Source organism: Gorilla gorilla, chromosome 11 (assembly GCF_029281585.2).
Source record: "Gorilla gorilla gorilla isolate KB3781 chromosome 11, NHGRI_mGorGor1-v2.1_pri, whole genome shotgun sequence".
Classification (NCBI taxonomy): Eukaryota; Metazoa; Chordata; class Mammalia; order Primates; family Hominidae; genus Gorilla; species Gorilla gorilla.
Window position 1 is genome coordinate 50,415,070 of NC_073235.2, and position 22,259 is coordinate 50,437,328.

At 35.0% G+C, this 22,259-nt stretch overlaps 1 protein-coding gene across 2 annotated transcripts in view; it reads left to right on the plus strand.

Moving 5' to 3' along the window:
• The window catches only part of ACVR2A (activin A receptor type 2A), an 86,371-nt gene that overhangs the window by 60,377 nt on the left and 3,735 nt on the right, over positions 1–22,259 (plus strand). The window contains exons 5-10 of one of the 2 annotated variants that reach the window (XM_055380171.2): positions 10,378–10,521; positions 12,468–12,611; positions 13,627–13,772; positions 15,424–15,538; positions 18,168–18,306; positions 21,217–21,347. In XM_055380171.2, the coding sequence (XP_055236146.1) occupies positions 10,378–10,521; positions 12,468–12,611; positions 13,627–13,772; positions 15,424–15,538; positions 18,168–18,306; positions 21,217–21,347 (819 nt within the window). Of the gene's footprint in view, positions 1–10,377; positions 10,522–12,467; positions 12,612–13,626; positions 13,773–15,423; positions 15,539–18,167; positions 18,307–21,216; positions 22,254–22,259 lie in introns of those variants that run through there. The other variant, XM_063694833.1, reaches the window with a different exon arrangement.

The window sequence follows — 22,259 nt, forward strand, 5'->3', positions numbered from 1 at the left end:
AATTTACTAAATTTATTGAGTATTTAATATGCTAATAACAAGTTATACTTACAAAATATTACATTCATAGAAACATGTCTTGAAATAGGTTGACTACTGATTGGAGTTTATGAACACATCTCTTTCTCTTCTGCTTTTTCTCTCTTCATTTAAAATTCTCTTCTAATTAAAAAGTTAATTATAAATACATGCTTGTGGTATCAAGACAAACTGTACAGAAAGACGTATGAAAAAATAGAATCATTTTCTCCTCTTTTCCCTTTCTCTGTCACTTTCCTGAAATAATCAATTTTAACAGATTGGCGTGTATCCCTTGGCACCTTTCTCTAGCCTTATTTTTTTGAGTATATATGTTTTCTTTTTTATAAACTATAAACTATTCCACAACTGGCTTATTTTAATTTAACAGTATATGGACAGCTTTTCAGATTGATATTTTTAATCTTTTGTTTTATTAAATTATGTGTTTTTAAGTGAAATGTAATAAAGTTTTATTGTATGCTTATGAAATAGCAAAATTTGATTTTTTGGTAAAAATTTTGTATATTTAAGGTGTACAATGTGATTTTTTTTAAGCTTAGAGTTTGTATTAGGTTTCTGCAAAGACAGAACTCACATCTCACAAATATTTGCAACTGTATTTTTTTAGTATGTTTGAAATATGACATAATGCTATTGTCTTAGGCGTGAGCATTCTTTTGTGTGTGTGTGTGTGTGTGTGGGTGTGGGTGTGTGTATGTGTATGTCTAAGAAATAGTATAGGGCTACTATAGATGTTGTTCTGTGTCCTACCTTGGTGTGTGATTATTTTTGTATTGGTAACCTAAATTACAACTTACTTTAAATATATACTTCTAATTGTGGGGAGAAGTGTCATAAGTTATCTCGACATGCAGCTTGACAAAAAAAATTACTCTCATCAGGCATATATAATTTATTCCACTTACAAATGCTCAGACAAGGCCAGTTGGAGATTGTCTAAAATTCTGTGTCCAAAAGCAAAAAGGGAGGAAGGGGAGAAAGTAGAAAATTTAAACCTTTATCAATAGCTTAAAATAAGGTAAAGTTGCACATTAAAATTAATTAGTGCACCTTATTTCTAAAAGTGACTTCTGTTTAAATTTTGAAATCTTGAGTTCAGGTTTTCTTTGGCTTGTACAGGGTCTCGTCTGTCAGTTGATTGGTGCATATGGACCAGAGTATATAATTTATCCTCCTTCTCTGGCAAGGAGATGTGTATTTAGGAGGAAGTGAGTTTGTTTTTTTCCTGTGTTCTTCATTTCCTGGACCTCATCCTAGACCTTGTTCTTTCATTCCTAGTTACTTCATTGCTGTCAAATCTTTTTTTTTAAATTAAGATAATAGAAATGAAAAACGTCCCATTGTTAGCTAAAGCTGCTTGTAGCAGATGAGCTAGGAATTGTTCAGGGTTTTCATTTTTGCTTAACCGCTCACTCAATGCTTGATTGCCTATGGTGTGCCAGGCACCATGCTGTGTGTATGGTAAAAGTGGCACGAGGACAGTACTTGCTTCCCCTTCTGGGGCCTACAGTTAATATGTAGGTGAAGTAACACAGGATGATTGTTTGACTGTAGCCTGGAAATGAAGGGTAAAGAGTGTAAGAAGTGAGTTGCTTCAACAATTTTAGGCAAAGACTGGAGGAAGGGAGGAAAAATGTCTGATTCCAGATCTGTACTGATTGGGAGAGGAGCCACATGTGGGTGCCTAGCTAATGCTAAGTGCTCAGTAAGTATTCACTGTTACTGGTGTTAGAGTAACAACTTCAAAATTGAACTCAAACAGAATCATTTTTACTGAAATTATTGTTGATATATGTTAATACTTTGAAATTAACTTGGTGTAATAAAAGATTCATTTTGAGTATTGTATCAGGCACTATACAGATCACTTTACACAAATACTTTGAAATTAACTTGGTGTAATAAAAGATTCATTTTGAGTATTGTATCAGGCACTATACAGATCACTTTACACATATTAACTCATTTAATTTGTTAGTACCATGGGGTTCTGTCCTATTTATCAAGTCCATTTTATTTTTTTATTTTTTTACTTTAAATTCTGGGATACATGTGCAGAACATGCAGGTTTGTTACATAGGTATATCTGTGCCATGGTGGTATGCTGCACCTATCAACCCGTCAGCTAGGTTTTAAGCCCCACATGCATTAACTATTTGTCCTGATGCTCCCCTTCCCTTGTTCCCCTGCTCCTTGCAGGCCCCAGTGTATGTTGTTCCCCTCCCTGTGTCCATGGGTTTTCATTGTTCTACTCCCACTTATGAGTGAGAACATGTGGTGTTTGGGTTTCTGTTCCTGGGTTAGTTTGCTGAGGATTATGGCTTCCAGCTTCATCCATGTCCCTGCAAAGGACATTATCTCATTCCTTTTTATGGCTGCATAGTATTCCATGGTATACATGTATCACATTTTCTTTATCCAGTCTATCATTGATGGGCATTTGGGTTGATTCCATGTCTTTGCTGTTGTGAATAGTGCTGCAGTAAATATACGTGTGCATGTGTCTTTATAATAGAATGATTTATATTCCTTTGGATATATACCCAGTAATGGGATTGCTGGGTCAAATGGTATTTCTGGTTCTAGATCCTTGAGGAATCACCACACTGTCTTCTACTATGGTTGAACTAATTTACATTCCCACCAACAATGTAAAAGTGTTCCCATTTCTCCACAGCCTCGCCAGCACCTGTTGTTTCTTGACTTTTTAATAATCAGCCATTCTGACTGTTGTGAGATGCTATCTCATTGTAGTTTTGAAGTCCGTTTTATAGATAAGAAAATTGAGGCATTCATAGATGAAGTGACTTGGCTTAGAGTCACCCTAGTGGGTGGCAAAGCCTGGGCATTTATATCCAAGGATTATTGCCCATTGATTGAATGGCTTATTTCAATAAATAATTAAGTGGAGTCCATAAAAAAACCAAAGCAGGGGCTGGGTGTGGTGGCTCAGACCTGTAATCCCAGCACTTTAGGAGGCCGAGGTGGGTGGATCACCTCAGGTCAGGAGTTTGAGACCAGCCTGGCCAACATGGGAAAACAACATGGGGAAACCCCGTCTCTACTAAAAATACAAAAATTAGCCAGGCATGGTGACGCACACCTGTAATCCCAGCTACTTGGGAGGCTGAGGTGGGAGAATTGCTTGAACCTGGGAGGCGGAGCTTGCAGTGAGCTGAGACCATGCCGTTGCACTCTAGCCTGGGTGACAGAGCAAGACTCTGTTTCAAAAAAAAAAAAAAAGTAGGATAAAGAGATCAGAGTATATAAACTACATTTAAAATAGTTTTCATAGTGACTGTATGTGGCCTTGTAGATAACCATTTTACCATCTCACAATTTATTCATGTGTAACATGGTTTCTTTTCTGGTTTTTTCAGCTACACTTGCAGAATACAGATATGAAAATAAATCAAAATAAACTTCTGTAGCCAGTCATAAACCTGATTCTTTTAAGCAGCAACCCCAAAAGGAGAATGGGCATACCTACGTTTTTTTCAGACTTTTAACTCCAGTGCTGGCTACCTTGAGGTGCTCTACTTCTTAGGGAACATATCCAGAATCTTCATTTCACCTGCCTTGGCCTTTCTTTGCTTTCCTTTCAAGAGGAGTAAGATGAGAGAAACTGTAGGAAGTAGGAATTATCACAGAGGAATTTTGACGATCTAATTGGCTGGAATCATTGCTGTGCAATTGACATGTCAATACTGTTGAATCTCTTAATGTATGTCTTGCTTTCCTTAGTTCAGAAACATTGTCCTTGCATATACTGTATTATTTATAAATTCTATTTCTATTCTGCTTGTCAGGATAGTCTTTTTAAAATTTAAAATGGTAAAATTTCTTAGAATGTAAAATAATTAGTTGATATTAAGAGGAAACAAATTCAGAATTTGTCAGTTTTCATATAGTTTGGATAGGAGGACCTTAATTCGTCTTAGTAGTCCTAAAAAGTTGAGTGAGGTATCTCCACTCCCAGAAAAAAATCAGTCTCTCTCTCTCTAGATACAGAGATACAGATATTTCTTGGAATGGTCTGAATAGTAAATAAAAGAAATCTTATAATACATATCATATATACATATTTATAGTATATAAACAAAAATCTCTATTTTCTGGAAAGATTTTTTGTATTCCAGATCTGTGTATGTGTTTACTAAATATCTCCATTTATATGTCTCCAAGCACTTACCATTCACAGGTAGTGATTGTCTCTCACAAACCTGGTTCTCAGTAAATGGAACCACTGTCCATTTGGTTGCATAAGCCAGGAAACTAGGATGTCTCAACTCTGTTTTTCACCTTAACTGCTTCCCCCTAGTACTTACTCCATTTCTCAAGGGTGTTCTCCACAGGGAAATCTTCTCAGACTTTACCTGTCGTTATAAGTCAGGTTTCTCTTTACAGATGTTGAAGGTACTGAATTCCTTTTTATTAGTGTGAATTGTTGATTAGTCCTTCTGTCCTGCACTGCTGCAAGCTTCATGAGAGCCTGGCTAGTCAGTGCCTGGCACAGACTAGTTACTCAGTAAAATTTGTTGGATGAATGAATGAATGAATGAATGAACTACATTCTTTTCTGATATTTGGCAGTAGTTTTTTTTCCACCTCAGGGAGAAGCAACAAGTCTTTTTCTCACCTACAAACCTAATAGCTTGATATTAATGTGCAGATTCGATTTTCACCGTTACCTACAGTTATAGTATATAATAGTCAAGCTACATTTTCTGTGTTGTGAATCCAGAGTTTTGTTTGCTTTTTGCTTAGTTGTATATTTTAGTGCATTTTATTTTACTTTATAAATATTTTTGGAGATGAGGTATCGCTCTGTCACCCAGGCGGAAATGCAGTGGCATGATCACAGCCCACTGCAGCCTCAAACTCCCAGGCTCAAGATGTCTTCCCTCCTCAGACATCCGAGTAGCTGGGACCACAGGCATATGCAACCACGCCCAGCTAATTTTTAAAAAAAATTTTTGTAGAGAAGGGATCTCCCTATGTTGCCTAGGCTGGTCTCGAACTCCTGAGCTCAAAGATCCTCCTGCCTTGGCCTCCCAAAATGCAGAGATTATAGGTATGAGCTATCACACCTGGCCATTTAAAAAAATTTTGCTTTACCCCTCTTATTTTGTCATGTAGTTTATACATTGAGGACTGTTGCTGGTGTCTCTTGTTTGTTTATTCTAATCCTCATTTATTGAGAAGTGTATTAAGCAAACATGTGGTTATTTTGTATTTATTCATGTACTTAAGTGAATGTATTTTTTTATTCCGTTTTTACCGTTCATATTTTGTTGCATAGTTGATATTTTGAGGCTTGTTCTTGGTGTCAGTTAGGGTTATTTTATAGCTTATCCTAATGTTCATTTCTTGGGAAATGTATTGGGCAGATACATACTTTTTGGTAAGATGTATGGATAGCACCTACTTGCACAGTGCTAGTATGGCGTCATCTTTATCTCTGAAAACACCTGTATTTAAACAAGATCTGAGAGATCCTTGAGCCTTTGGAAACCATAGTCTAGTTATTCAGTTGGCATGTATTTCTTTCAAGGGATTAATTTTACTCTGGAGTACTGGATAAGATGTTTTGATAGTAGGATTGTCTCAGCCTTTTGGATGAATTATATATACTCTTGAATCATTATCACAGGAATAAAATCTAGAAGGAAGAAAACTAGTTAAGCAACTGGTACAGATAAATGAGTTGTCTGTTCTGTTTTGTCAGTGCTATTGTTCTCTATAGAAATATTGGAAACTGGGGAACATAACCATCATCCATTGGAGGAATTCTCAGCCTTCCCTACCACTGGTGATCATATTTCTTTTAATTTTAAATTTAGACCCTTACCTATTTTGGGATGACTGGAAAAATGAAAATCCTATTCTCTATCAGTGTCTGAGTGTCTTTAGATGTGAGATGTGTGATTACTTGTTCCCAGGGCCACCGCTGCTTAACTGCTTCACCTTGATGTGCTGGGCAAGTAGGTTTGATAATATTCTGTCACTATGTTTTACTTAATTCTGATGATCTTGTTTTCCTGTCTTAGTTTCTTGCCATGGTGTATTATGGTGCACGCACATAGCCACCAGAAACATTTTTCTGTCTCACCATTATGATTCTGTCTTCCATGAAAGGGAAGTGAGGCAGTTCAGGAAATAGGAAATTCTAGAGGTTCTTAAGACAACTATCAGAAAGTCTGAGAAACTGATTCTAGCTATATATAAATTTGTTAGGGCTGCTAGCTCGTTTTTGCTAAAGGCAATACTGCCCTCTAGTGTCGAGAAGGCAATTGCAATTTGTAAATTCCTTGTTTTATAATTTAGACTTTAGAGGCTCTTAGAAAAATAAATAATCATTATTTAAGACTTGATTTAGTTTGTTTGCAGGCATGAAGTCATTGGATCAGTTAACTTGGGATTATACTGGAGTCAAGAATTTGTTTACCACCTATCTCTCATATCTAAGGGGTTCTTTTTGATATTACTTTCCCGTTTATAAGGAAAGTGTTCCCTATCTTTATTTAAACAATGTAAAACTTTGGATCATTGCCAACTTTTAAAATACTAAACCATTATTCTCTTTCCTTCACTTTTGTAACTGATGTGTCATTTTTCATTTCATTCTGGATATGAATCGTAATTTCTTTTGCCTGTGTTTTTTCTTCACAAGCACGCCTTTCATATAATGATAGAGGTAAGATGCATTGATGTTTGTTTTATGGTTGTGGAACTTTCTGTGGATGCATACTAAACATTTTGTTCTTAGATTTTTGTTGTTGTTACTGCTTTACTGTGCATCCTCTATAATTTATGCATTTATGTCATAAAGGGTTCTCCCTCACCCAGCTTTTATAATTAAAACGTGATTGATTTGACTTAGGAATGGCTTTTAGTTTTAAGAGACTGAGAGTATTTATATTTATTTAAGGTAGGATGTAGAAAAAACCGTTTTACTTGATTAGAAGTTAACACCTTAACGGCTCCATTCGCCTCAAAAACCTTGTATTGGTTAATTTTTATATGTCATTAGCTTAAATGTCAGCATGTGTTCATTTTTAACAGGGGTCGATTTTCTAATCCAGCCCATTGTATTTAAATGTGAAATAGATATTTTTAGATAGCTTCATCTTTGGCATCTTTAGCAAATGAACTAGCTACAGGAGTATAACTTTTGATGATATTTTGCTATCTGAGGTTTAAGCATTTAATTAGATTAAAATTCACCCTTCAAATGGAGAACTCAGAATAAGTAAAATGATCAGAGATGACTTTGTAGCTTCCCACCTCTAATAATTTATTCCACTGTTGGTTATAGTAATGATATTGGGTAGTGGTTTGGGGGGCAGGAGATTACTTTTTACAGGTTATCATTTCAGTATGTGTTCTCAAGCTGATGTCTTCTGATACCATAATTTTCACATATAAATGAATAAAGAAGAAATGTAATCAGAACTGTGTTCGAATGCATATCTTTTTAGTTTTGCAAAATAGCATGGATGTTGTAAGAGAACTGGAAATTTAGGGAAGTTTTTAGGAATTCTGAAATCCTTATAGGTGCCTCTCTGCTCCCCATTGGTTTCTCTATGTAGCCAGGTAAAGCCATATTTTGTGTATGACATCAGAAATTGCTTGTCATTTTGAAATTTATGTCTACATTTGTCTTCCCAGGGGCTCATATATTTTAAAGGTATACATTTTTATTTTTAGAATCAAGTATTGATTTTTTTTGTGAATAAATTACTATAATGATGCCAATTAATTGAAAATCATTTCTACTATTCTTATAGGATGAGTGAAACTTAAAGATGAATTTAAAGTTTCATTCTAGTAATTTTTTATTTAAAAAGGATTAGAGATTTTATAATCTGTCCTACAGTTACTCATTTTTGAACCCAATCCTTTGAGTATTAAAGAATATTATTTAAAATTCCATTTTTGAAAAGCTCATGTCATTGCTAAAGGTTTTGAGATTCTGCAGGAAGACCTTGTAGACCTTTTTGTCACCCTTTCGAAATTGACCAGTATTCTTTCTAATTGAAGCTTTTACCTTTTAAGTAATTTTGACAACAATATTTGTTCTGGCTATTACTATACAATATTGAATAAATTATAGTAGGAGGGTGATCTAAGATTATTTCTTTCTGAAATAATGATAGCTTAGAAACTCGTTAAACAGAGCCTTGGGAATGTACGGGAACTTGAAGTATATGCATTTGGAAAACATTTAATGAACTTTTTTTTTAAATGTAGATATTGAAAATTATTATGTTTTCTAAAATTAATGTTATACTAAAATCATAGTTTGAATTGCTTACATATTAATTGTGGATTAAATAATCTATATCTTATTTTATAGACTGAATCATATTCATGTTGTTGATATCCTTTAGAACAGAGAATGGGTAATGTGTAGATTAACTATAGAGACATTACCAGTCAGTGTACATAAAAGCTATTAAAAATCTTAATATTGTAATTTAGCACTGTATTCCCTCTACCTAGTTACTTTTCCTCTTCAGCTTTCAGCCATTTTCTGCATACTTTAGTTTTTAGTTTTTGGCATCCCCTCTCGTTTGAAACCTATCTCTCTACCTTTCTAACATTTTCTATTTAGTTTAAATATGTCTTTATGCAGTTATACAATAACTCTTTGCCCTTGAGGACTGAATGGTTTCCTTTCCTGTAGAAGAGTTGTTTTCAAGCTTTTTTTCTCTTGTCTCCACATTCATATAAGCAGTCTGCTCTGATCAGTAGAATCTCTTGGATAGAGATGATCACTTGAAGAATGAGGGAGGGAGGGTGTAGTTTTTAATAAAAACTCTTTAGAGGTTCTTGTGTCCCCTCCACTGAGAATCACACTTGAGAGCCCATCCTTCCTATAAGATTTATATCTGACCTCCTTGACCCGTCACTCTGCTAAACAGAAATGTTCTTTCATGTTTTGAATGTGGGAAGGACAAGCAACTTGTAGACAAAAAAAAAAAAAAAAAAAAAAAAGTCTGAGTTTGAAATGAGTCACAAGAAGTCTTTTGTTTTATCTTGCTGTTTAAGTAGGAATTCTAAAGCCATTTTATAAAGATGGTTTCATTTAGAAGAAGAAATTGCATGTTTTTCCTACATAACACCTTGCAGTGTTTCTGTTGCTGAGGTTCTTTCTAGTACACAGTAAACTTTTAAAACTCCTGAGTGGCACTAGTGAGCTGAGTGATGCCTAAAGAAAGCACTAACTGTCTTTGAGGCATTAGAAGAAGAGATAAAAAGAAAGGCAGAGAGGATGCATTGATCTGGGATCACATACCATTTCCAAGTGTCTGAGGTGCCACCCAGTGTCATCATATCAGTTGCTTTTGCCACAGAAATTTTAGTTCCTCCTCAAAATACTCATTATGCAGCCCTCCACACCCTTCTGTTGCTTTTCTCTGGAAGCTTTCCAAAAGGCTTCCTGCATCTTGCTTTAGTTGCAGATAGGGAACTGAGAGAATGCTTTCAATGAAGGGTTGCATTCTGCTTTGATAGGATTTCCTTGTGATTTGTAGATGCTGTATTCTTATTTATATATTATGTTTGCTCTATTTTTAAAAAACTATAGCAGTGCACGTTTCTTTCATTTACCATATCCTGTTATCTACTATGATGACCACTTCTTTTCTGGATTTTTATTCGTACTTCTTTGCCAGTCAGTTCCAGAACACAAATGATTTTTTATCTCAGATCAAAGGGATGAATTGTTAATATGTTTAAAATTAGAATGAACCAGTTTGGTTAAAGAAATATTTACTTACATATTTCCTGTATGTGCTTTGTATTTGATATACCTATCTGCAATGTGTTTAAGAATGACTGCCGGTATCTCTGAGATTAATGAAGAAAAAATTTAAACAGTCACTGGAGAAAGTAATAGATCTTCAGGAGAGGTTTTTGCTGATATATAGTCATAATTTGCTGTTTCTGGCACTTTTCAAATCATCCTCCTCGAAGTACACACTGGATGAAACAAATGAAATATTGTTAGGAGTATTTCGTAGTTCACAGAAAATCTTAGTGGGGAATATTAGTGAGACTGATCAGAAAGATTTTAGATCTTTTCTCCTGTGGTACATATATAGCAATAATGCTGAACATTATTATGAAACTCTGAATTCAGGTTGCCTGCCTTGTGATCACTATAGATAATTAGTAATCTAATTATGGTAACATTGAAGTTAATGTCATTCATATGTGTTTACTGTTTCTGTCAGTTGACTTTTCAGTATACTCACTTTTTTTCTCATTTTCAGAGTTGATGTGTGTCATGTTCTGCTTATTTATAGTATTATTATTATTTATCTGTAGGACCCAGGACCACCCCCACCTTCTCCATTACTAGGTTTGAAACCATTGCAGCTATTAGAAGTGAAAGCAAGGGGAAGATTTGGTTGTGTCTGGAAAGCCCAGTTGCTTAACGAATATGTGGCTGTCAAAATATTTCCAATACAGGTATGTTTATTGCAGTTTTGTCATCTTACATACATGTTTTATGGCTAGGTCATCATAACTCAGAAATAGTCTCAAAACAGAAGCCATATGTTCCAAGGTGGTTCTTTGTGATACTGGGGAAAGCAGTCAGCTCTTTTAATGCTGCCTTTGCATCTGAGAAATGGAATTGTTAGTATAACAATCATTATGTTTGTCTGGAGTGGTGGAATTAAATGAATGCATAGTAGATCTTTTGCCAGTGAAAATTCTATAGAAATGTTAAATAAAGATAAAGATTCCAATAAACAAGTCTAATTGAGTGGTTAAATTTTAATATCCCCCTACGTTGTCAGAGAAAGCAAACAAAAAAACAAAAGAGTAGTATACTTTGTTTTAGAATTGGTATTTAGAGGTATATCACCAGACTTGACTTACTTTCATTCTACTTTGAGTGTTTAATTATTTCAGTTTTTGTTTGATGCATTTTCAGAGGCAATCAAGACTTCAAATAATTGGTTTACTGTTGAATTGTTTTTAAGGTTGGCTGGACTTCTCATAAAACTCTGATCTAATGTACCTCTGAGCTATTCTTGTGTTTTGTTTTGTTCCGTTGGTGGTATAGATTTGTGATGATTCTGTCTTCCCCATCTCTTGCTTATATACCCTGGCAGCTCATGATATCCTTGGTACTGACGTCTTGGCTGGATTTGGTGTTGCAGGCTCTACCACCATACTTAGAGAGTGGATGTTTCTTTTTCCAAAGTTATCATATAAGCAATTTCTTTGTCTTAATATACCTAGATTTTAACCTTTTTACCTCCTCTGTTCAATCTTACCTCCTCTGTTCAGTCTATAAACTGTTTACATAGAGTTTATGAACTGTATTACATTTTTTTTTGGTAGCTGTAAACCACAGTTTAGTTTTCAGAGAGAAAGTGTATTTTGTTGTGCCAAGATTCATAAATAAGATAAGGGAAGAAATTATTTCCATGTGTAAGGAAGCATAAAGCTCAGAGAAAGGCATTTGGATGATATTAACAAGCCCGACAACAGCAACAACAGTAGCTAACATTTTATTGTATGCTTTTATTGGGTCAGGTAGGGGTGTTTTACATATATGAGTACTCACTAATATGTGTACGTATATTACCCACATGTACATAAAATGCAACATATAATACAACAATTCTGTAAGACAGACACTACAATGCCTTTTCTACTTAATGAGGACACTGAAGGATTATGTAACTTGCCAGAGGTTAGTGGGAGAGCCAGGATTTAACTTTGGACAGTTTGGATGCAGAGAGTTTCTAAGGGTTTCTAACCATTATGCCATAGTGCCTCTCACTATTATTGTCTTTTAGTAGTGAAAAGAAGCTAATCTTTTATAAGTAGATACTTAGTAGACATGGATTGCTTGCAGGCACAAATGAATATATGGTGTCTTAAATTATTGCATTGCATATCTTTGCCCCTTGCTTTCTCATAGACCTTGTCGGGTATGCTAAACATTTTTTGAAGGATGTTTGATATTATGTTAGTTTTTGAAAAGAATAAGTTTTCTATTTAGAGGAAGTCATTCTGCCGGAATTTCATCTTTCAAGGAGATTATTCTGAATAGTACCACAAGTAACTTCACACCATGATGAAATTACAGTGTAATACTTGCAGTAACTTATGTGTTGCCATTGTAAGATACAGAATGCAGCATTTCCGATCACCTTCTGTGTTTGTAAACTAGAAACACAGAAAAGTACGTTTTGAGGGAATGGAAAGGGCAGGCATTTAGTATAAATTTGTTAACCTATTGTCAGAGCTTTTTCTTATTACAAAACAGAACAAAAAATTTTTTAAGACTTTTTTGTTTTGTTTTGTTTTACTTTGGAACTTATTTGAGTAATCTCTTATGCATGGTTTATTAAACCTGTATTCCTTGTGTTCTTACTATTCTTTCTTTTTGACTCTAGGACAAACAGTCATGGCAAAATGAATACGAAGTCTACAGTTTGCCTGGAATGAAGCATGAGAACATATTACAGTTCATTGGTGCAGAAAAACGAGGCACCAGTGTTGATGTGGATCTTTGGCTGATCACAGCATTTCATGAAAAGGTAAAACTACTTAACGTTTTACTTTAGTAAAGTCTGAGTTGGCCTGCCTACCTAATGCTGGCTATAAATCCCTCAGAGTTATTTTTCGAGACATCTTATAGTTGATTAATATTTAACCTGAAAATAAAAATCATTCTTGAATAAAAATGTTTTAAAAGGTAGTTTATTTTAATAAAAGAGCAAAGATGGCAACTTTTTAACCTAAAACTCTGCTCATATAAGCCACCCTTTTGTTCCTTATTTCTTGTGCTGAAATTACTCTTACAAACATTTATTTTAGTGTAGGTAATGCTTAGTAATTTTCATGTACCATTTACAATTCATTTTGATTACGTGAACCATTTTTTTAAGTTTTAATCAGTCTTGCTTAGTGACAAAACCAGAGTCAGGAAATTTATCTGATCTTTGATCTGTCACTAACTTGCAGGGTAATTATCACCAAAATGTAATTGCTAGTTTTCCTCAATTTTTCTACTTTTAGAGTCAGTGTGAAAGTACCATTAATGAAGTAGGAAATTATGTTTTTGGTAATTGGTTTCATCATTGTGAAATGTAAGTGGTTCTTTTACTTCTGTTATCTTGACCTAAAGGACAACAATAATCTAGAGAAATATTCTACATATTAGTTGTTATTTTATGTTGTTATTTTGTGTTCTGCTAGTCCCATGATATAACAACTCTATAGTCAGGATATTTAACTTTTAAAATATTTTCTAGAACCTTAGATTTTCAACTAGTCTTTAAAAAAAAAACAAACTTGTCTTACAGATTGGTGGAAATTGACTATTCTTGTAACAAAAGTTTAAAGCTCTGGTATTTCCTTCTGGTCAAATGTTTATTAATGTGAAATGGAAGGAAATTTGAACCATTTGAACCATTCCAGAAAGATTGTTTCTTGGATATTATTTTTCCCTGAAAGGGAAACTCACAACCTCTTATAGGTAAAAAGAAAAGTCTCCTTATACATATGGCCTTTGTCAAGAACATAAGTTTCTTTTTTTCCCTCTTTTTTTAGGGTTCACTATCAGACTTTCTTAAGGCTAATGTGGTCTCTTGGAATGAACTGTGTCATATTGCAGAAACCATGGCTAGAGGATTGGCATATTTACATGAGGATATACCTGGCCTAAAAGATGGCCACAAACCTGCCATATCTCACAGGTAGACTAAATTTATATTGTTTTCCCAGATAATTGAGTATATATTTACTAAACTTTTAAGCCCCTGGGTAAATTTTAATTTTTCCTTTGTTATGCAATCATGCTTTACAAGACAGTCAGTTTTCATGTTTTTTAAAATTAGCTTTGAGGTTGGCCAGGAAGTATTTTGGATAATGTATATGTTAACATTATTGGTAAAGTTTAATGATCTACTTCATCTCATTTCTGAAAGCATGATTGAAAATAAACTATATTTTCTCGATCTCAAAGGAAAAAGACATTTGTTTTACCTCAAAACATGATTTATCAATAGGGATTATTATCCAAGGGCATGTAATGAAGGAGAGACTTTGAATGTCTTCCTTGTTTTTTTTTTGAATGACCTTATTATCTTTACCCTGAGCCAAGTCTTAAAGGGAGGCATCACTTAAAACAGTTGTCGAGTGAAGAAATAGTACTTAGACCCAACAGTTGTCATGCCCGCAAAAGGAGAAATGATTCTGTCTTAAACATGGAATTCAGTTTGCCATGTATTTAATTTTCTTGAACGTGGGATTCAATTTGTTGTCTTGTGTTCCATTTAAAGATGGTTGTTTGAAAAGTAGGCATTAACTGATTCACAGAACAGATACTTAGCTGAGTGCCACCAGGCGATGTTTTAGGTTGCTGGGAGGCATTATTGTAAGTCAGCCTCTTATTTAGGTTCTGATTTTGCAAACTTTAAATGACGTCTACCTCAGAAATAACTCTTTCTTCTCACTTTCTTACATGCAGTCTATTGGCCTCGTCTTCGATTTTCCCTTGCCCTACCTGGTCACATAGGGAATTAATCCTTAAGGACCCCCAAAGTTATTAAGGGCCTGAAAGTCTTTTGAAACTAAGATCGATTAGCTTTTATAGCATTTGGGAGTGTCTACTTGTGCTTTCAGTATCCCATTATTGGTCTATATGTCTGTACATAAATTTAACCACTAGTCATTGGCATAGATGTATTTAACTAGGGTATAGTAATCTCTAGGATGAGCCAGTTGAGACAGGTGTGTAGAAGAGGATATCTTACTGCCTTAAAACTGTTAACCTTTTCAGAACACCAGGATCTAGCTAGAGCAGTGTATGTTTATGGTAAAAAGTTTCTGTTATTCATTCCATAAGATGCTTTTCTACAACCAGGTGGAAGAATATAAGAACCTCTATAATAAGGGATTATTCTAAAATGTAGGTCTCTACCAATAAGCAGAAGGCCCCAATTCAGCTATTTTTTAAAAGTTTCTTCATTTCGGTTTAAAATTTCTGCTTTTATGGGAGTTTGCAAATCAGAACTCTGAGATATTATCTTAAAAAGCAGTAGTTTTATGATTGGTAGGTGGGTGACATAGATAACATATCTTTTTGGTATGGCAGATTTTTATATAACTGCTTTATAGGTAGGATTCCTTCTTATTGTCCATGTTATGAATAGGGGTTTGTCACCGTGCTCTTGTGTTTAAGGCTGCATGGGGCTCTGAGCTTTGTTTGTCTCCCTTTCTCTGCATTTCATAATTTTAAGTAACTATTTTTTCATAGTGTACATATTCCCCCTTTTCTGCTTTCAATAAAAAATTTAAAAAGGTAACTAGTTTAAACTTAATTTGAATACTCTTTTTATTTGCAAGGGACATCAAAAGTAAAAATGTGCTGTTGAAAAACAACCTGACAGCTTGCATTGCTGACTTTGGGTTGGCCTTAAAATTTGAGGCTGGCAAGTCTGCAGGCGATACCCATGGACAGGTAAGGATGGTGATTATAAAATGTAAGAAAAAATAAACTTGTTCCATATTTTCTTAGAATGGCATGTCAGGACTGAATTAGTCTAAAATTGTTGTGGTGTTTAAATCAGCATCTAATAGAGTTATCTGTTAAAGTTTCTGAGGAAGACATTTTCATATGATGGTAGAGGACTCAGGTGGTTTAGATCAAGCACTTCGTAAAGCAACCCTTAGACACACGTCATAGGATTCTTTTTGAAAAATTGATCAAAGAATAATCCAACACCTTTTAACAGACCTCATTCTTAGGGAATTCTTCGTATGAACTCCGTAGTTTTAGTCTGTTAGTTCTTTCACCATCTTAAGAAGAGTGGAAGAATAATTAGTCACTATCCTTCCTACAGTGTATTAAGATTCCCTGTCCATTTTCCCATGCAATAATAGTTTATTGCTTCTTGTTGTTTATTGCTTCATTAATTTCTTTAATCAACTTGATGGCTTTTCTCCAAATTCTCTCCAGAGTTCAGAGCACTTGTAAACCCCTGAATTAGGTAACTCTTCACACCTCTGTATATATCCATATGCACAGAGATCTTAGTAATAGGAACCTCTAGGAAGGCCAAAAGGGAAGAGAACATTATCCATACAGTTTATTCTCAGAAACTTTGAGGCTGGAAAAGATGTTTTCATTCCTACAAGATCACCTTTTATTTTTATTTATTTATTTATTTTTGAGACAGAGTCTCGCTCTGTCACCCAGGCTGGAGTGCAGTGGCATGATCTTGGCTCACTGCAGCCTCTGCCTTCCAAGTTCAAGTGATTCTCCTGGCTCAGCTTCCTGAGTAGCTGGGATTACACGCATGCACCACCATGCCCAGCCTAATGTTTGTATTTTTAGTGGAGATGAGGTTTCACCAAGTTGGCCAGGCTTGTATCGAGCTCCTGACCTCAAGTGATCCTCCCACCTCAGCCTCCCAAAGTGCTGGGATTATAGGCGTGAGCCACCACGCCCAGCCAAGATCACCTTTTAATCAGGGAAACCAGTTCAACCTAAAAGGTGACATTTTCTACAAAGCTAAATGGTTCAGGCCTTCGACATTATCATTTCTTCATCTTTCATATCATGTAAATTATTTGGCCAACTAATTCTTAGGTTTCTTTTCCCCAGCATATCCTATTGGTTCCTGAGGACACGTTTTTAATGTCATGGCACCACCAGTTTTGGCAGTATTGACTAACTATTTAAGAATGTAGTTTGGGGTAATGGTCAGTAGCCATATAGCTCTAGAAAAGTTGACTGCAAATGTGTATGGGAATGGAGGCAGTTTTGTGGAGAATACTACCAAGATTGTGTAGGAAGCCTGAGGACAAACTTCTAAGCTAATTGAATGATAGACTATCATAAGACTAAATTCTGGGAACATATTCTTAATTTGGTACCTCATAAGCCCTCCCTCATTTTTTGAGAAAAAAAATTTCTGACTCATTCATGTCATATTTTTAACTCCTTCACAATTGGGTTTTATGATTAGTTAAAAATTATTGGCTTACAGTAATGACTCCTTGACTTTAGATTTCATGGACCAGAAAATTTCAGAAATATTTGGAGGGACTTGCATGTTATTGCACATTTTATATAGTACAAAGAACACATATAAAAGAGGGAACATTTTATGTCAACATGGTAAATAAACCATAATCTTATAATAAAAGAGGTAGGTACCTTGGATGGCATACATTTACCTGTAAGAGAAAAGTAGGCTTTAGGGAAACATTCACTGATAGCACAATTAAAATAATTATTCTGAGTAGTAAATTTTTTAAAAGTAGAGCCACTTTTCCCTTTAATGTGTTCTCCTTGAACTTTAGTCTTAGTGATCTGTCTTTATTCTTAAAAAAAATCTTTACATGTATATTTGCATAAATTGCCCAACTTTTAGTCTAGAGTAGAGATTACAGCCACCTAAGGATGGAGCGTTATGGACGTACCAATATCTAGACTACTCTCTAGTTCGAATACATCGCAAGTATGTTGTGATGTACCCAGCTATCTCACAAATATTTTTAAGCATTCATATATGAATGTTGTCAAGCACCAACCAAAGCTAGCTGTACTAGCTTAGTAACCATAGTTACAGTACTAAGAAATACCAAATTGTTGGGGACAGATATAAATAAAGGACTCCAAGACAGAAGAATTTATGAATAAACAAATACATAGATTTTGTACAGATAGAACTTTTTAACGTCAGTCTGTCCTTTACTTAGCTAATTCTTTTTACAACATTTTATTAGTTTTTTTAATACAGAGAAAAGACCTCAAAAAAAGTTTTTTTAAAGCTACATTTCAAACAGTATGCAAAGGTACAATTGAAAAGTATGCAGCATCCTTCTCCCAGCTGACAATTGGTTCAGTTTCTTGTGATTACATCCAGAAAGGGGAACATAAAAACTTCTAAGTCTGTACCAGCATAATGTCTGTTGATATATTTTTTAAGTATACGCAGAAAGGATCTTTCTATTTATACGCTATAGTCTGTATACCTTACCCTGGTAATAGACCACATTTGGTTTTGATTCATCTTACAAAATCATATGTTAGTTCATAAAGTTAATGAATGAGTACTCTGTGCTTTTAACATCTTTTTCAGGTTGGTACCCGGAGGTACATGGCTCCAGAGGTATTAGAGGGTGCTATAAACTTCCAAAGGGATGCATTTTTGAGGATAGATATGTACGCCATGGGATTAGTCCTATGGGAACTGGCTTCTCGCTGTACTGCTGCAGATGGTAAGGGAAAAAAATATTTTTAAAAAAGATATATATGCCTACCACACATATATGAAAAGGGATGATACACTTCAAGGTAATATTTTAAAGTACAGTTTTTTTTTAATTGACTCCAAGAGATGGTAGAGAATTCAGGAGGCAGGGGAGCAGTGGGTGGGGTAGGAGAGGAAAGGAATTGCTATGTATTGATCCTTTACCATTACTAGCTATGTTGCTGGACACTTCACATACCTTAAGGTTATTTCCTAAAACGGTTTCAGAGGTAGTTATTATGCTTTACATATGAGGAAATTGAGATGCAGAGAAATTAAGTAGTTTGCCTACTTTAGCCTCAAACTGGTGAATGATGAAACCTAGATTTGAAACTCTGATCCAGACATAGGGAGAGGTCTGCTTTAAGGTCATATGGGTCCTGCCCCCCAGGTTAAAGGGTTTCTATTGCTTGTTCTTGTTATTGAAGTCCATGTTCAAGTCTTATAGATATTTGCTTTTATTTATTTATATTTCTGGGTAAATTTTCAGACGATATTTCCAGTGTGACAGAACTATAGTGTTTTAAGCACTGTCTTTAGTACTCTTTCATAAGGTCTTTACTCTGTCTTCAAGTATGTTGCAGCATTTTTTGTTTTGAATAATATAAGGCAAACTTGCCGACTGCTAAACTCCTAAACAGATGTAAATGAGCTTGATCTGTTTCTTAAGTTTTAATTCATAATTGCCTAAAAACTTCCTGTGATTGTCAAAGACCATAGAAGAAATTGTGAATATTTTAAGTTATAACCAACGTAACCTATGTTACTAACAATATTTTATTTTCTGAGTACTGTAATAGGCTCTCGTTGTAGGACAGACTGCCACTGGAATATGAAATTCAATATGGGGTACTATTAAAGGGAATTTAATAGAGTGCTCAGAAATGGGCATTCTTCCAGGATTGAGGGATTGGCTTGGGAGTCAGTGCCAAACCTAAGAAAAGTTGAAGCAATTTTGGAATAATTTTAGAAGTCTTTAGGAAGAAGCATAAGAACGCAGAGTGTTTTGACTCTAAGAGGAATGACATTTATGATGTGCATTTATGGAAGCAGAAGTAGGTTAGATGGCAGATGTTATACGAAAATATATTTTATAAGAACTTTATTAATATGAACTCTCCATAACAAATCATTGGATTAAGTAATTTAGGAGACACAAGACCCTATTCTCAAGTAATATACAGTTTAGTTAGGGCAATAAAATATATCCTGGACAATTAACTGTAAAGTAAGTTAAGTGTGAGTTGTCTAGCCCATTCCCCGGTACATAGGTATTCAATAAATGTTTCTGGGTTAGTGCAATACTTAAGAAATACAAGCACCTGTTTTAGGAGTTTAGGGGAGAAATTGCTTTGTTTATGGGGAAGAGAGGTTTCAGAGAAGTTCTTTTGGAAAAAGAAAAGGCTAGATACTGACTTTTCTTAAATGCCATGAAATAATTTCAGAGTCAGGCATTTCTGACTCTTAAGTCAGAACCCAATTGTTAAGTCAGAAATTGGGGTAGAGAGGATAGTGTGAGCATTGATTGCTAAAGTAGGTGCTTTCACATTTGTTGATGGTTACTTGTTTGTTAAATGAAGTAATTCTCAAACTTTAATGTGTCTTACCAGATTCTTAGGAATCTTGTTAAAATTTAGATTCTGACTCAGTAGGTCTGGGTTGAAGCCTGAGAGTCTACATTTCTTAAAAGCTAAGCTACCAGTTGATGGCAGTGTTGCTGGCCTGTACACCACATGAGTGTTGAATAGACACCTTAGAATGTTGGTACTTTGTCACTGGAAGTACTCAAGCAGAGACCAACTGTCCAGCCATAGATAATTCTTATATTTGAAGAGGGTTAAGTTAGATGGCCCCTTTATGATTCATTGTATTCTATCCAGGAGTATTTAGTGCATTTCAAGAGCTTCACAAAATTTTGTGTTTATGCACACATACATCTATCTGGTCACTGATACTGCTCAGTGGTGACCTGTGTCTGTCAAAGGAAGGCAATCCAGTGATTAAAACCAGACTTCAGAGTTATTTAGAGAGTTGGGTTCAATTCCAGCTCTACCGTTTAACAGCTGTATGTCTTTGTGCAAATTATGTTAATTTTCTGAGCTTCTTATCAGTAAATAGAGGTACTGCCATCTTAACCCTGTGAAGTAAGTAATATATGTAAAGTTCCTGATCAGGATAGGTGCTTACTGGGTGTTAGTTAACTCCTAAATACAATTTTCTATTTATCTGAGTAGGCCTAAGAAAAAAGGAATTATTTATGTTGTTTAATGTTGTCTGTGAAGGCACATCCTGACTTGTTGGGACCCCTAGTTGGAGAGCCTGTTTGTGATTTTCTAAAAAATAAACATGTACTTTTTGGCAGCTGTTGTGAGGGAGTGTAGAGAAGAGGTATGACTCTGAGGTGCATAATTCCTCATGTGGGGCATGCAGGGGGTTTGGATATGCCATAGAATAAATATGGTTATAATAGATTGAACCTAGAGCCTCCAGAGCTGGAAGCACCACTGTTAATATTCTGATCTGAATTGTAAGGATTGGGTACCTTAAAGGGATATTATATAACATTAATTTACAAATACTGATTGTTCCTTATGTCCTCTGTGCAGATGGAAATAGGCATCCTTTATATCTAGACAAGAAAGCTCCTTATGCAATCTTTAAGGGAATTACATGCCAAATTATAGACCTTTTCATTTCCCATACATTAGTTTGGTCACACTGTGGTATAAGTACAGTTGAGAGTCTGTTTCTCTTCTGTCCTCATAGCATGTAAACAGTTGGGAAAAGGTGACAGAGTATATTTTAGAAAGTTTGTACCAGTTTGAAAGTCAGGAGGATTTTAATGAAAATGATTTATTTTACTTTTCTTACTTTTCAGGACCTGTAGATGAATACATGTTGCCATTTGAGGAGGAAATTGGCCAGCATCCATCTCTTGAAGACATGCAGGAAGTTGTTGTGCATAAAAAAAAGAGGCCTGTTTTAAGAGATTATTGGCAGAAACATGCTGTAAGTTATCCAGTTAGCTTTTCATTTGAAATTCCAATAAAACACTTTTCAGAGGAATTATTTATCTCTGCACATTTCTCTTTCTTCTGCAAGTATTTTCTGGGAGGTGATCTTCACACAGGATATTCTAGAGTTCTAGAGGCAGAATTAGGGCTATGTCTGTATACCCCTGAAGGTGATTGTAAAGTTATAGAGCTTTAGAGGGCTTTTGTCTCAATGGTCCTGTGCAGAAGATTGTGTCATCTATTTAGAAAGTTTCCCAGGGAAAAGGCATGCCAGACTCGGAAACTGTGGATAGTTGGGAAACTTTGCTGATGACCACTTCCAATATGATAACATTTTAAAAAGTTTATGAAGCACCAGGTTTTCTCCTCTCCATGGGAGTTTGTTGTAGCCTTTTAATTTCGGCTTAGAGTAGACTTTCAAGTCTTAATAGTGCTTTAAAACTAGAGACCAGGCACATAACAGTATTGCCCTGGTTATTTCAGTCTAAATATAACTAGAAACATGGCTAAAACCAGGTAGAGAAATCCCAAGGGTGGCTTTCTGATTTTCTGTTTAATTGTAAGATAGAAATGCTGATATTAACTAAGTAAACAATAAAAATTGGTAGGTCCCCTTTATCCTTGATTTTTGAGTCCATTTGAAGGGTTAGCATTGAAATGACCTGGGTTATGAACAAGGGATAGAGATTTTTTTTTGGAGTTAAAAAAAAATTCCTCTTGTGATAGTCTCATGCTTAAAAAAAAAGTTCTGTTTGTGCTTTTCTTTATGACTCTGCACATGGTAGTCAATAAAAGTGAATGTTGACAGAAACTTCTTTGACCCAGAAAAATAGCCATTTCTTCATGAAAATTTTATTGTTTCCTAATAGAAAACAAAAACTGCTGTGGCGTTTGAGTATGTTTTTCT